The sequence below is a fragment of the Carettochelys insculpta genome, chromosome 8 (assembly GCF_033958435.1).
Source record: "Carettochelys insculpta isolate YL-2023 chromosome 8, ASM3395843v1, whole genome shotgun sequence".
NCBI classification, from domain to species: domain Eukaryota; kingdom Metazoa; phylum Chordata; order Testudines; family Carettochelyidae; genus Carettochelys; species Carettochelys insculpta.
Window position 1 is genome coordinate 11168851 of NC_134144.1, and position 15368 is coordinate 11184218.

General features: G+C 45.8%; 1 protein-coding gene across 4 annotated transcripts in view; it reads right to left on the reverse strand.

The window, feature by feature from the left end:
- Positions 1 to 15368, reverse strand: part of PARD3B (par-3 family cell polarity regulator beta) — a 614980-nt gene that overhangs the window by 255771 nt on the left and 343841 nt on the right. For 3 of the 4 annotated variants that reach the window (XR_012646411.1, XM_075001347.1, XM_075001345.1), the window contains exon 16: positions 6011 to 6055. The exons of the other annotated variant lie outside the window; for it this stretch is intronic. Coding sequence is in view for 2 of the 3 variants with exons in the window: in XM_075001347.1 (XP_074857448.1) it covers positions 6011 to 6055 (45 nt within the window). In the remaining variant the exon portion in view is untranslated. The remainder of the gene's footprint in view (positions 1 to 6010; positions 6056 to 15368) is intronic. 4 annotated transcript variants of the gene reach the window in all.

Sequence of the window (15368 nt, forward strand, 5' to 3'; positions counted from 1 at the left end):
GTACAGTCAGGCTTTTTGTTTATGGTGCATGTGAGTGAAATATAGGCACACCTTAGTCCTGGGGAAATCAGAGATGTTTTAAAAAGCACTTACTTTCACTTTAGACAATAAAAAAGGACTACACGTTGTGGGTGAAATATATGAGGAAACAGAGATGGGAGACTACTACAGCAGAAGCTACATATGCTTCTAATGCTTTTTTTTTGGGACACAGCTCTGTGTAAACATTTGCCTAGATACAGGTAGACCTGGGAAAACACAATGTGCCATTACTTCTGCTCTGTAACTACTAAACACCTTCCATGCTGTAACTAGACCACTAAATAGCAAAAGGATTTTTCCTTCAAGAAAGCTATTGAATCACACATGCCTCATAGTCCTGCTGAAGGAGAGAAGGGATAATTGCATTGATTGCAAGTATGTGATAATTAATTCACCAAAGAAATATGTTTAATTTCCTGAAGTCTAGCATGAGGTGGAATCTCTCCTTTGTATAATGAGACAACAGGCTGTTTTGCTCCCAGTCATAGAAAACAGCTACAGTGTCTCATAAAAGGGAAACCCAAGAAGGGTATGGGACAGAAGAAGATGAAACAGGAAAGGAGAGCTCTCGTCTTTCAGTCACTACGATTCAAGTCTGAAGTGACAATATGACCCACGAAAAGGATGAAAATGGCTCCATGCTCTTAAGCAAATTTCAATATAATTAGCTGCAGGGACAGTGCAGGAAGGTGCTTAAGAAGCTGAAGGGAGGAGTCTGGTGCCTTTGTTTTACTTGATCTGGTGTGGTGCAGGCAATACTGCTACCCACGCGGAAAAGTGCTTTTCAATCCTCTGCCAACAGAATTGCTTTTCAAGATGAAGTTAGGTAAACTCAAAGGACGACAGTTGTTCTAGTCTCCTTGAAATTGGACAAAATGGATCTACCCCACCCCAACCCACCCAAGAATAAAAGATTGGAGGCTGCTGTATCTTTTATTAGGTTATTTATAGAGAATCTGGAGAAGGCTGTGCAAAGAAGTGCTACTTAGGACCCTGATAATTCTAGGTTATTAGCACCTTTCAGTAACTGACTGCCAACAAGTTATGATCTTAACAGGCTGTTCTAGATTTCATTGATAGGAAGACCCTCTATATACCCTTCATCATCATCAACCGTGGGCTTGGTGCCCGTTGGTGTCTGATGCCTCTCTCACCATTTCCTTCCTATTTACCCTTGGCAAACAACAATATTCATGATCATTTTTCCTGATTAGAGTAAAGGACACATCCAAAGCCCTTTCTGTCTGATGAATCGTTTTAGAAGGATTTTTCATACCCAAAGGAGAGGCAGCTACAACAAAATGTTCCTCCTCATCTGTAGGAAAAGGGCATATGAATATCAGAAGGGTAGCTGTGTCAGTCTGTAACCACAAAAAGAACTAGAAGTCCCACGGCATCTTACAGACTCACACATTTATTGGAGCATAAGCTTTCATGGGGAAAGACCCACTTCATCAAATGAATGAGCCGATCCCCCAGTTTCAGAAAGAGAATATTGGAGATACACAGACCAGAGGAGGAAGTCAAAGGAAGAATTTAAAGGGAACTCTTTTACCCTAAATTAAGGAACGGATCTTCAAGTATGGAATTCTTAAATCAGAGAGCTGTATGATAAAGTTACAGCAGACATGCAAGGCTGCACAGGGCAGGTACATCATAAAGAGGAATCTCATTATTAACTAGTTTTTAAGCCCTGTTTTTTTAATCTTTTTAAAAGACAAACATGGACGTAAGGAAAGGTGTACAGTAACTCTTTGAGCGCTGAAGCAGCACCATACACCAGTGGATGCTCCATAAAGAGAAAGGCATGTCATGAGAGAAACAGAAGGACTCAACAAAGAGCAAAGCTGGAGCTGTCCAGATTTGTGAGGAGATATGGAACACAGGCATTCTGTTGGAATGGTCTGAAACACATTTCTTGTGCCAGATCAGATAGAGACAGGAAGAGACAAACCAGGCTCACAACTTCATAAGCAGTTATTCAGTGGAGCGAATGCTGGTGTATGATGGTCATTTCATAAAAAACACTGCCCCTGGAGGCTTGAATTTTCATTTGCTACTTTTCTGAGGGTTAGATGCTGAAAGAATTTTAGTGGTAGTTATATATAACAATATTATATTTAACAATATTATGTATTATTTACAGATTAATATACAGTAGACCCCTTATTTACACGAGGGTTACGTTCCCACAGGACCACGCGTACCTTGAATTTTGCATAAGTCGTCAGTGGCTTTTTTCCCTGGCGGAATGCACGTTCTGCAGCTGGGGAAGCAGCAGGAACACCTGGAGCTCCTTTCGAAAGGTAAGTCCTGGGGTTGGGCAAGGGGGCAGTTGGGGAGGGTTAAGCCTGGTGGTGGATTGGGGCTGCTGGGGTGGGGAGGCAGGGGGTTAAGCCTGGGGTGGCTTAGGGCTGCAGGGGGCGCGTGGGTGGAGTTGAGCCGGAGCTGTGCAGGGGGCAGGGGGAGTTGAGCAGAAGCTGCAAGTGTGGGTTCTGAACCAGGGCCGGGGGTGTTGAACCAGAGCCGTGCATTGGGGGTTTGAACTGGGGCAGGAGAATGGAATCGGAGTCGTGCATGGGGGGTTTGAACAGGGGCGGGACGGGGTTGAGCAGGGGGCACATGCAGGGGCGCTGAGCAAGAGCCGTGCTCCGGTGGTGAGCCGGGGGCGGGGGATTTGAACTGGGGTGGGGGGAGCGCAGTTCAGTGGGGAGGAGGAGGGGTTGAGCCTGAGCCAAGTGCGGAGGTTTGAACTGGGGGTGGGGAGGTTCAGCTGTAGCCATGTGTGAGGGATGGTGAGCCGGAGCCACAGCCAGAGCCAGGTGAGAGGGTGGGCGGTGAGCTGGAGCGGGTGTGGCGGGGAGTGGGGAGGAAGCGGGATTTTGGGTTGTGCTTAACTTGTGTTAATGCGTGTTAAGCACAATTTGAAATCAAGCATTTCAAGGGTTTGCTGTACAAATCACTGCTCAAATGGCCAAAAATGATACACGCTTGTACTAGAAAAGGAACAAACTTGTGAAAAATGAAACTTTATTGAATTAAGTAGAAAGGTGAACTTGTTTGAGATCTAAAACTGATGGAAAAATGCAGCATCAAAATTTGCAGTAAGAAACAGCACTGCATTTCATAGTTATCTATCACAGATACAAGTTCAACACTGCATTACCTAAGTTTTCTAGAAACCCTCTTTCTAAGTCACGTGAATATTTGTATCATTGTTGAGCGGCTAAGCTAAAAATCAAAATTCTTTGCTATGCATATTTGAAAATTAATCACAGAATCACATCACTGGAAGGGATTTTTGAGAGGCCTTCTAGTCGAGCTGCCTGCACTCATGCCAGGATAAAGTCTTATCTAGGCCACCACTGACAGGTGTTTGCTTTTAAGGGGCAGAGTAGCGAATCTAATGACTAAGGATCCAGAGATCATTTGCATGAGAATGCAAAGGTGTACATATGTGATACCTTGCCAACAAAGCCTGATGGGTTAGCAAGGAAGTAATAAGATTTTGTCTGTTGTAAAGACATTGTTGTAAAATCACAATTTATGCTAACACTAAGTATAAGAATTGTGAAATCTCACCAATGCTCCAAGTCATTGTGGGGGACAGGGCAGGTCATCATAACTGCATAAGACATGGATTACAAAGGGCTGCCCTGGTTTAAAGCATTGTAAAGCAGAAGGGGAGGGATATAGGTTGAACCAGCTAGCTGAGTGCCTTGGCCATATAGCTATAAGCCTGGTTTGAGTAGCTCTCCCCACCTGTTAAAAGACAGAGCTGGATACTAGGGTTTGTATCTTGTATGAGACTCTACTTTGGTAGATGCTGCAAACTGAAATCACAGGGTGGCAGCTAAGGCCACTAAGAGCTGAAATCACAGGGTTTTGCCTCAGGCCAAACCTACAGGGGCGGACAGACGGCGTAACCAGCGGCCAGCTGGTGGGAGGAGCAGCGGCAGATGGATGGCGTGATCAGTGGATGGCCAGTAGGAAGAGCAGCAGATGGATGGTGCAACCTGTGGACGGCCGGTAAGAGGAGCAGCGGCAGATGGATGGCGCGACTGGCGGACAGCCGGTAGGAGGAGCAATGGATGGAGAGAAGGCATGACTGGTGGACAACTGGTAGGAGGAGCAGCGGATAGTGCGACCGGTGGACAGAGGATAGAAGGAGCAGCGGATGGCGTGACCAGTGGACGGCTGGTAGGAACAAGCAGAACGCCAGACCAGTGCAAAGGTGGCATTATCTCAGGTTCCACGAGGGAATGCATCAATGTGAGGTGTCAGTGCCCGCATGGACTGGACCAAATTGTAAGTGGGGCATTTGAATTGGGGGTGTGGAGAAAGCTGGGTGTGTGGATTGGCTGTTTACAGTATTGGACTGGTGAGCCTGAGAGGCCAAGGACATTGCTCAATGCATTTGAGCTGGGACATTTACTTGAGGATTGGTTATGAACTCTGGGTGTGGTATTTTCCCAAGCTTATGCTAATTGACCTTTCTGCCTCTTTTAACAGAAGTTCTTTTCTACACTCAGAGTCTGTGCTTGCGAGTGTGGAAGCATTGCCTCTCCGAGGCACCCAGGGGTGTGTGAAGTTCCCAGGCTACTGGGTGGAGGCTTGAGCTGGTTCTGTGTGAGATGGAAGAAAAGGAACTCCTGGTTGCTGTCAACTCCTTCCGGCAGAAGGGCTACATGTATTTTGTATTTTGCTTGTAACACTCCTACTAATACATCCCAGAATGATGTTTGATCTGTTCCACCAGTGTTTCATTTATGATTCACTATAAACCCCAGATCATTTCCACAGTATTCCTTCCCTTGGCAGTCATTTCCCATTTTGTATGTGTGCAGCTGATTATTCCTTCCTAAGAAGGATACTTCATTTTTGCCCTAATATAATTTCATTGGGTTTACTTCAGAGCATTTCTCCAGTTCGTTTAGAATTTTAATCCTATCCAGCACTTGCAACCGCTCCCAGCCTGATATTATCTGCAAACTTCAAAAGTGCCTTCTCTATGCTGTTATCTACATCGCTAATGAAGACGCTGAACAGAACTGGATCCAGAAATGATCCCTACAAGACCCTACTCACAGACTCATAGGGCTGGAAAGAACTTAGGAGGTCATTTGATATGCCCCCCTTCTAGCTTTACTGTGAACCACAGAACTATGAAGTCTCTGGGAACTGTTTTTCAACCAGTTATACACCCACCTTAGAATAGGTCCAAGTAGGTTGTATTTCCCTAGTTTGAGAGAAAATCATGTGAGACAATATCAATACCCTTACTAAAGTCAAGATATACAACATCTACTATATCCCCCACATCCAGAAGGCTTGTTACTGTAATAAAGCATTTTGCATAGTACTGCAACTTGTGTCTCAGAATTATTACAAGGAATACAGGACTTTCTGGGAATACCATTGTATATAAACTTTCATTGCGAAGAAATATAGATCTTAAGCAGTTTAAGAAAAAGTGGATGTTTTTGACAATATAGTCATACCGAAAGATTAATAAATAAGAAAGAAAAAACCCAATAGTCTAGGCTTCAGTAGATATTGCAATATTTCAGATTGTGAGAGTAGAAAAAGTCTCCCAGGAGCACAAAGAGAATAAGACATTTATGTTATTCAAAATTTACACTGTTTAAGTGCCTACCTTGTTTTAAAAAAGACTAAAGGTTTTGCCCTTTACTTATTTTTTTAACTCACACTCGGCTCACTTTTCAATAGATATATTTTTAAAGAAACCATTACTGCTTTTCCTGAAAATGATCCCACCCTATCCATGGAGCAAACACACTGCCAATCAATAAGTAAGCCCTAGTTTATTACGGTGGAAGTGAAGTTATGCATTAATTTGCAAACCTTTCTGTCACTGCAGTTGCTATAAGCTAGGTCCAGCTGTTGATCACACATTGGTTGTTTCTGAGTGAAGGGCAGGTAAAGTTATACACAAGAAAGTTCTTACCTTGTTTGTGTCCAGACAATGAGCTAACTTGGCTTTCATCTGCCACTGAGGGGTGGGGGGAGGGGGAGAGAGAGAAACACAAAGATTAGAAATTCCTTTAAAACCAGGAGTCCTTGAAATAATGTCAAATCATTTCAGACACATTACATATTAATGTTTTCATTTGTAATGGTTTCAATAAAGGCTTCTCTCTCTGATCCACCTAAAAGATCTAGCATGTGATCCAAACCCTGTTGAATTAAATGGAATGACTGCTGGGGGTTAGATCAGGCCTACAGCATTTTTACACCCAAAGTTCACTGGTGAGAAGGGCAACAGTCTGAAAATACCATATTCTGACAGGAAAAAAATCACAGGACTTTGGAGAACTATAATCTTTCACATCAGTGGCCACCAGTGGGAACCCTCACATCTGCGCAAACTCCCATTGCAGTTGATAGACTCTGTGCATGCATCTCGTCTCCTGGAAGCAGTTAGAGAAGTTACTCACTTGTGTAGTAATGACAGTTCTTCAAGATGCGTCCCTGTGGGTGCTCCACAGTAGGCATCAGGCTTGGCCCGGCGCTGCAGATCAGAGATTTCTAAAGCTGTATCTCGTCAGATCCCACATGCGCAGATGCGCGCTGGTCCTTCATCCGCTTTTGGTCATGTGTGCGATCCGGTCTACACCAGTTCCTCGACCAACTGCCTCAGATGCCTCTGAAAAATATAAAGCAGAACTCCGAAGTGGGGAGGAACAGGTGGGTAGTGGAGCACCCATGGGGACACATCTCGAAGAACCATTGTTACTATACAAGTGAGTAAACTTCTCTTTCTTCTTCAAGTGGTCCCCGGGGGTGCTCCACAGTAGGTGACTACCCAGCAGTGACCCCAGAAAAATGGAGACGGGTACCAGATTATGTGCAGCTTGCCCCTGAGAGGACTGCTGTCGGTAGGCATGTATCCTCCTCCAGCATCCGATGAATCGCGTAGTGTCTGGAGAACGTGTCATAGGACGACCATGTCGCTGCTTTGCAAATGTCCTTCAGGGAGACTCCTTTAAAGAAGGCTGTCGAGGCCGCCATTGCTCTGGTGGAGTGAGCCCTGAGCGGAGTTAGCAGAAGGGTCTTACGTAATGCATAGCACATCTTTATACAGGACGCAATATTATTTGAGATTCTTTGCAATGATAGTCCTTCCCCTCTTGATCTAGGTGCAAGAGACACCAGTCTGTCTGTCTGTCTTTCGGAAGGGTTTAGTTCTGTCTAAATAGAACGCCAGTGCCCTTGTCACATCAAGTGCATGAAGCCGTACTTCCCTATTTGAGTTTTGCGGCTTTGGGTAGAAGAATGATAGAGTTATTGGCTTGTTGATATGAAACTCTGAAGAAATCTTTGGCAGAAACACGGGTGTAAGCGTAGTAACACCGCTTCTTTGGAGAAAATTGTGTAGGGCAGGATCACCATTACCGCAGTCAGCTTGCTCACTCTGCAAGCAGATGTGATCGTCAGAAGAAAAGCTGTCTTTAGGGTAAGTAGGTGGAGAGAAATGGTGGCTAGGAGTTTGAAGGGTGGCCTAGACAGCGTGTCCAGGACCAAATCTAAACTCCATGAAGGTGATAACAGCTTCCAAGTGGGGTATAAGTTTGTGAGGCCCTTCAGGAGCCGTGCCATAACGGGGTGAGCAAAGACAGTTGACCCTTTTACTGTGTAGCAGAAGGCTGATATAGCTGCTAGGTGGACCTTTAGTGATTGTAAGGATGGTCCCCCTTGTTTCAGATCCAGTAGATAATCTAAAGTCGAAGGGACTGGGACCTCCAAGGAGCTCAGCTGTTTGGGCAGACATGAAGAAGTAAAGCGCTTCCACTTGTACACGTAAGTTTTCCTGGTAGAGGCCCCTCGACTGCATTCTAGGACCTCTTTCACCCTTTCTGAACGTACGTCCTCTAGGGCACTCAGTCAGGGATCAGCCAGGCCTTGAGGCACAGCATTCAAGGCTGAGGGTGCCTCAAGACTCCCCAGTTCTGTGTGACGAGGTCTGATACAATCGGGAGGGGGAGTGGTGGGCAGCACGACACGTGTTGCAGCACAGGGAACCAGTGCTGATGGTCCCACGCTGGGGCTATGAGTATCAAGCGTGCTCCCTCTCTCCTTGCCTTTTCCAGGACCTTGTGGATAAGTACTGTAGGAGGGAATGCGTACAGCAAGGGGCCCTTCCATGACAGTAGGAAGGCATCCCCTAATGAGCCCAGGCCAATGGCCGCTCTGGAGCAGTATTGAGGGCATTTCTTCTTGTTGTAGGTTGCAAACAAGTCTATCTGAGGGAACCCACATGTGCTGAATATACAGCGAAGCAGATCGGAGCAGATCTCCCATTCATGTTTGAGAGCAAAATCCCTGCTCAGCTGATTTGCCTTTGCATTGCTGACACCTGGTAAGTATGCGGCTCTTAAGGTTATGTTGTTTGCAATGCACCAGTTCCACAGGGGGACTGCCTCTGCGCATAATCTGCAGGATCTGGCCCCACCCTGTTGATTGATACGATACATTGTGGAAATATTGTTGATATTGATCCCAACTACCTTGTATCGTAGGTACTGGAGGAAGTGCTTGCATGCACTGAACACTGCCTGTAGTTCCAGTACATTTATGTGCATTGCCATCTCCGTATGGGACCATCGCCCTTGCGTTGACTTGCTTCCCATGTGTGCTCCCCAGCCTAAGTGGGAAGCATCTGTCGTAAGAAAAACTGTGGTTTGCGGTTGGTGAAAGGGTACCCTGACAACAAGTTCTTGGGGTCCATCCACCACTTCAGAGACTTGTGCACCTCTGCTGGAGGCGATACCTTTTTGTGAGTGGCGTGTATCGTTGGCATGTACGCAGTTGCCAGCCAGTGCTGGAGGCAGCGAAAATGCAGCCTGGTATTCTGCACCACAAATGTGGTAGCAACCATGTGCCCCAGAAGCTGCAGGCAATTTAGTACTCGTACTGTGGGGCTGCATATCAGTACCTGTATCAGAGACTGGATAGTGTGAAATGTACAGTAGGGAGATACACTCTCGCTGGCTATGTCTACACTAGCCAAAAACTTTGAAATTGCCATGCAAATGGCCATTTCAAAGTTTACTAATGAAGCACTGAAATACATATTCAGCGCTTCATTAGCATGCAGACGGCCGCGGCACTTGGAAACTGATGCGGCTTGCCGCCACACAGCTCGTCCAGACGGGGCTCCTTTTCAAAAGGACCCTACCTACTTTGAAGCCCCCTTATTCCCATCTGTGCATAGGAATAAGGGGACTTCGAAGTAGGCGGGGTCCTTTTGAAAAGGAGCCCTGTCTGGATGAGCCGCGCCAATTTCAAAGTGCCACGGCCGCCCGCATGCTAATGAAGCCCTGAATATGTATTTCAGTGCTTCATTAGTAAACTTTGAAATGGCCATTTGCATGGCCATTTCGAACTTTTTGGCTAGTGTAGACACAGCCGCTGTGATGGAGTCTATGCGCGCTCCTATGAATTCTATGTCCTGTGTGGGCTCCATCGTCGATTTTTGTAAGTTGATGACAAGGCCCAGCAAGTGGAATGTCCTCGCAGTAATATCTATCATGTGTAACACGTCTGCCCGTGAGGTGCCTTTCAAGACGCAGTCGTCCAGATATGGGAAGATGAATACATCTTGACGATGCAGGTAAGCCGACACTACAAAGAGTGTCTTTGTAAAGAGCCTGGGCGCTGAGGTCAGGCCAAAGGGCAGGACTTTGTACCGGAAATGATCTGTATCCACCGTGAAACAGAGGAAGCACCTGTGTGCAGGATGAATGGTCATGTGGAAGTACGCATCTTGTAAGTCGAGGGCTGTGAACCAATCCCCATCGTCCAGTGCTGTGACTATAGAAGTGATAGTGGTCATCTTGAAACGTTGCTTGCGGACGTACTGATTGAGAGCCCGCAAGTCTAGGATTGGTCTCCAACCTCCTGTTTTCTTTTCTGTGAGGAAGTACTGGGAATAAAAACCTTTCCCCTGGAACTCTCTCTACCGCTTCCACAGAGATGAGGTGATCTACCTCTTGTTTCAGCAGATTCTCGTGAGAGGGGTTCCTGAAGAGGGACTGGGTAGGGGGTTTTGGTGGAGGTGGGGAGTGGAATGGGATGGTGTATCCCATGGCAATAATCTCCAGTACCCATTTGTCCATAGTGATACTTTCCCACTGGCAGTAGAATGGTCTGAGACGATGGTGAAACAGAGGCTGAGGTGGTTGCTGGCACTGAGTGATGGTTGTGGCTTCGCAGTCCTCTACATAACAGTCAAACTTGGTGCCTGGTTGTCTGTGGTGTGGGAGTACAGCCTTGCTGGGAGCGTCATCTAGGTGGCCTTTGGTGTTGTTGGAGCCCTTGGTCATATCCTCATTGGTATTGCGGGTACTGAGATTGATAGGTGTAGCATCGCTGGTATGAGTAATATCTTTTCCTCCTGTAAGGAGGAGTGTACGTACCCAGCGTTCTAAGCGCAGTTCTAGAGTTCTTGCTGGAATGGAGGACCAAGTCTGTGGATTCGGCAAACAGTTTTTGCTCTATCACAGGGAAGGTCTTCAACTTTTGTTTGCAGCTCCTTAGGAATGCCGGATGTTTGCAGCCAGGATACTCGCCGCATCGCCACTGTGGTGGCCGTGGAACATGCTGCTGTGTCTGCCACATCTAGCACAATTTGTACTCCTGTGCACGAGGCCGTATACCCTTCCTGAACTATTGCCTTTAGATTTAGCTTCTTGTCATCTGGGAGGAAGTCCATGAGTGATATGAGCTTTGTATAGTTATTGAAATTATGGTTGGAGAGAAGTGCAGTGTAGTTGGCCATGTGTAGCAGTAGGGTGGAGGATGAGTATACCTTCCACCCAAATAAGTCCAGTCTCTGCGTCCTTATCTGACACCATGGATTTGTATTGTGGTGCCTTTGACCTCTGTTCTGTGGCACCTTATAGACTAACAGAAAAGTTTAGAGCATGAGCTTTCGTGAGTAAACTCACTTCTTCAGATGCTGGTCCTGGAAATCTGCAAGGCCAGGTATAAATAGGCCAGAGCAAGGCTGGGGATAATGAGGTTAGCTCAGTCAGGCAGGCTGAGTTATCCCCAGCCTTGCTCTGGCCTATTTATACCTGGCCTTGCAGATTTCCAGGACCAGCATCTGAAGAAGTGAGTTTACTCACGAAAGCTCATGCTCTAAACTTTTCTGTTAGTCTATAAGGTGCCACAGGACCCTTCGTTGCTCTACAGATCCAGACTAACACGGCTACCCCTCTGATATTTGACCTCTGTTGAGAGGACTCGACCACAAGGGAGTTTGATTGGGGATGGTTAAATAAAAACTCCATTCCCTTCAATGGAACAAAATACTTTGTCTGCCCGTTTGCTGGTCAGTGGAATAGCAGCTGGGGTTTCCCAGATGTTCATGGCAGCCTCCATGATGGCCTCATCCAGTGGGATGGTAATCTTTGATGACGTAGGAGTTCTCAGATTTTTGAAGAGCTTGTGCTGCTTCTCTTGTACCTCTGCCACCTGTATATCCTGGGACTGAGCCATCCTTTTGAACAGGTCATGGAATTGTTTAAGATCATCTGGAGGAGATCTATCTCTTGGGACGACCGCTTCATCTGGAGAGGATGAAGAGGCATCTGTCTGATATGCCTCTGTCTGTTCCTCGGACACCTCCAGTACTCGTTCTCCCAAACACCCCAAGGAAGGATCAATAACTGCCTCTGGATCTTCTCTTAGAGGGGAGATATGGTCCCTTCTGGTAGGAAGGGGTGAATACTGTCTGTATGAAGAGCATGGATGTGGGGATCTATCCCTGGACCTTGAGTAACTTCACTACGAATGATAGTCCTCACAGTGATGTGGATGCACGTGATGAGAAGGACATGGTCCTGAGTATGTGGATCTGGAGTGTGAGCATTGTCTATACCTGTGATGATGGGAGGAGTGAGATCTCCTAGATGACATAGACCTAGGTGGAGACACACTGTAGGAGTATCCATGCAGCTTGTGCCAGACATCAGGTGCAGGATGCCTGAATCTGGGAGAAGGGGGCCGTAGGAGTGGAGACGGCGGTCTAAGGAAAGGAGATGGTGGTGTTAATGGCCATTCCAGAATAGTTGTTTCAGGAGAGGTGATGCCACAATGAGAAGTTCCGGCGATGGGCTTCGGTGCAGAGTCTTAGAACATGCTTTTCTTGGTTCGTGAAATCAGTGGTTCGGTGCCGATAAGGATGTTGTACCCGATGCCGCAGATTTCGGCACAGGTATCAGTGCCAGTGGTTCCGTACTCAGTGCTTGGGCCTGCAGTTTCACATGAGCAGAGGTATTCCGCACCACAGATCCCCGTTCCAACATCCCCAGTTCCGATGTTCTTGGTGCCGGGGGTCTCAGTGCTGCAGTCGCTGGCGCCTGCTGCTGAGAAGCCTGCAAGGTTTTCGGTGCCACATCCTTAGAAACCTGAGATCCGGGCACTGCCTTCTCTTATCTGGGCTTTACACTTCCTTTGGCAGCAAGTACATCTCGGTTCTGTGCCTCGCTTGTCCTGCTCGTAGGTAGTACTGGCAAGGATGGAGTATGGGATAATTTTTTCCTCTTATGACCCGAGGAGGTCAAAGAGTTTGCCTTCCGTTTTTGTGGCATTGAGGGGCCCTCCGGATGGGATAACTCGGTTGTTTCAGGGTGAAGGGTCTTGTCAAATAAAATCATTTTCAGTCTCATTTCCCTGTTCTTCCTCACTCTAGCAGTCAGTTTAGAGCAGTGAGGGCATTTCCGAGGAACATGGGTCTTGCCCAGACAACGAATACATTTGTTATGGCCATCCGAGGCCGGCACAGCCTCGCGGCATGACTCACATTTCTTGAAGCCTGCTGGAGACATCTTTCTTTGTTGAACACTTAATGAAGTCTAAACTTTAACGAGGGTACTTAACGGGTACTAAGGAACAACAAACAAAGAAACTGCTACTAGACCGTAGATAAGATTCAGCAATTAGTCTATGATACAGATAAGCAGGCCGCTGTGGCTGCTGCTCTGCTCTCTCCCCTCCTTTCTTTTTTTTTTTAAAAAACCATATACAGTAAAATTTTTCTAGGAATAGTTTAACAGTGAAAAGAACTAGCAAAAAGCAACAAGTAAAAGCTTTATCTTTCTAGGCATTAGAGGCGAAGCAAAAGTCCGTTGCAGCCGCTGGCAGTTGAGAGGAACTGGCAGAGACCGGATTGCACATGTGACCGAAAGTGCGCAAAGGACCAGCACACATCTGCGCATGCGTGATCCGACGAGATACAGCTCTGGAAATCTCCAATCTGCAGCACCGGAGCGAGCCCAACACCTACTGTGGAGCACCCATGGAGACCACTCGAAGAGGAGCCTTAATTTACAGGATCTGTGCTGACTGGTTTACAATTTATATTTTTGCGGTCTATATCATCTTGCAGAGACCGTCTCTACAGTCATATCAGTCTGCATCCAGAATAATTTGTCATAGCGAGTATGCCTCAGCTTATCATTATGTATCTGATGAAAACATTTTTCCAGAAGCTAGTGTGGAAAAGTCAATCAACTTTTCTTAAGAATAGCATTATGCAAAAGAACAAGTGCTAATGTAATGTTAAGGCTCACAAATCAAGTAGAGGAAATAAGCACTAAGACTGATAGTTTATTCTTAACTCTATTTGTCTAGCCACCTCTCTGGAATTACTTTTGATCTCTCTTTACTGCATAGTAATATTTTATTCATGCAAAATATAAGATATACTGGAATTTATTACACAACCATCTCTGCAGTGACCACCTTTAAAAAGGTCAACATTTACCCACAATTGCAGGAAAGACCACAGTAGGATTCGCAATACTAGAGAAACATCCTATTCTCTCTCGATGGAAAAACTGTAAAATCTTAGACATCGCAGTGTGGTAAATACAGGTAAATGACTAATCTGAAGAGCAACTACTGCACAACAAGTAACAGTATTATATGTAGCCATCAGACGTGGCTGGACAAGTAAGACTAAAGGGAGAGCTAAAAACTATGTAAATATTTCCCCAGTTTCACAAATGGGAAAAAGAGGAACAGACCCAAAGTCAAGGGGCAGACTCAGCACTAGAATCCAGGTTGCCTGATGCCCAGGCCCATGATCAAGTCTTTAGAATATACCACCCCCTGCACCCTCAATATACCCCATCCACATTCCTCATAAGTAAAAATGGCATATGGGGAGAAACTTTTGTGATAAATGACTGGCACTATATCTACAATACAGAGTTTAAACGGCACAGTTGTGATACTTTAGGAATTTAATGGCTTGGTGATCAAGCCAAAGACCTATGAATGGTTTTGTTTTTCCTGTAGGCACAAACTATGACTGGTCCTATGAAGACATGTGGCCAGGCAACCTGATGCAGGAACCCATTTTAGATCTGCTACTTTTCTAGTCAAGGTGAGAAAATTTTGAATTGAACAAAGAATTCCTGCCATGTGCAAAAAGGATATGAACAGGTGAGGTTGACCAAATAATAGGGGAGTTACCAGACATCAGAAGACTGCCCCTCCCATCCAGTAAATACCGCCTAAAATACCAGCTGGAAACATCTAAGGCTGAACAGGGGGAAGGAATGGGCCTATGCTAGGAAGCTGCAGGGGGCTGGACTCAATGGCCTCTCGAGGTCCCTTACAGTCCTAGTATTCTAGTATTTTATGATTTGTGAAAAAGATGATTAGAACAACTGTTTAGGGTAAGAATTTTTATGTAACTTCTCTTAGGCTGAGTCTAGATTCAGTCCAGCTGCCTGCAGCATAATGCAAATGAGGGTTCACAAAATTGTAAATGACTGCTCACTGGCATATTCATGTGACTCATTTGCATGCCCACAGCAGAAAACAAGCCGTGTAGATGTGGTTCTGCCAGCAAAAACCCCTTCCGTCACGAGGGATAAGGAGTTGGCGACAGGAGTTTTTGCTGGCAGAACTACATCTACGCTGCTTATTTTCTCCTGGGAATATGCAAATGAGTGGCCATTTGCAATTTCGTGAACACTCATTTGCCTCATGCTGCCAGCAGCCTGACTGCATGTAGGTGCAGCCTTAGCGTATTACACTTAGCTGGCGAGTTGTTTATTTTAATGTAGGAGCTTACTTTGATCTGTCTACTTTTACTTGCAATCACTTCAATCCTACATTTTATACTTGGTTATCAAACTGAGTGTAAATAATTACTACTTCAGCAGGAGCAATCACTGTGCATATCTCCCTTTCATTGGTAAAGAGAGCTGACCATATCAGCTTTCTCTGTTTAAAACTTTTACACAGACTAAGACATTTTTGGGAGGTTTTGGTCCCTTTTGGGGGTT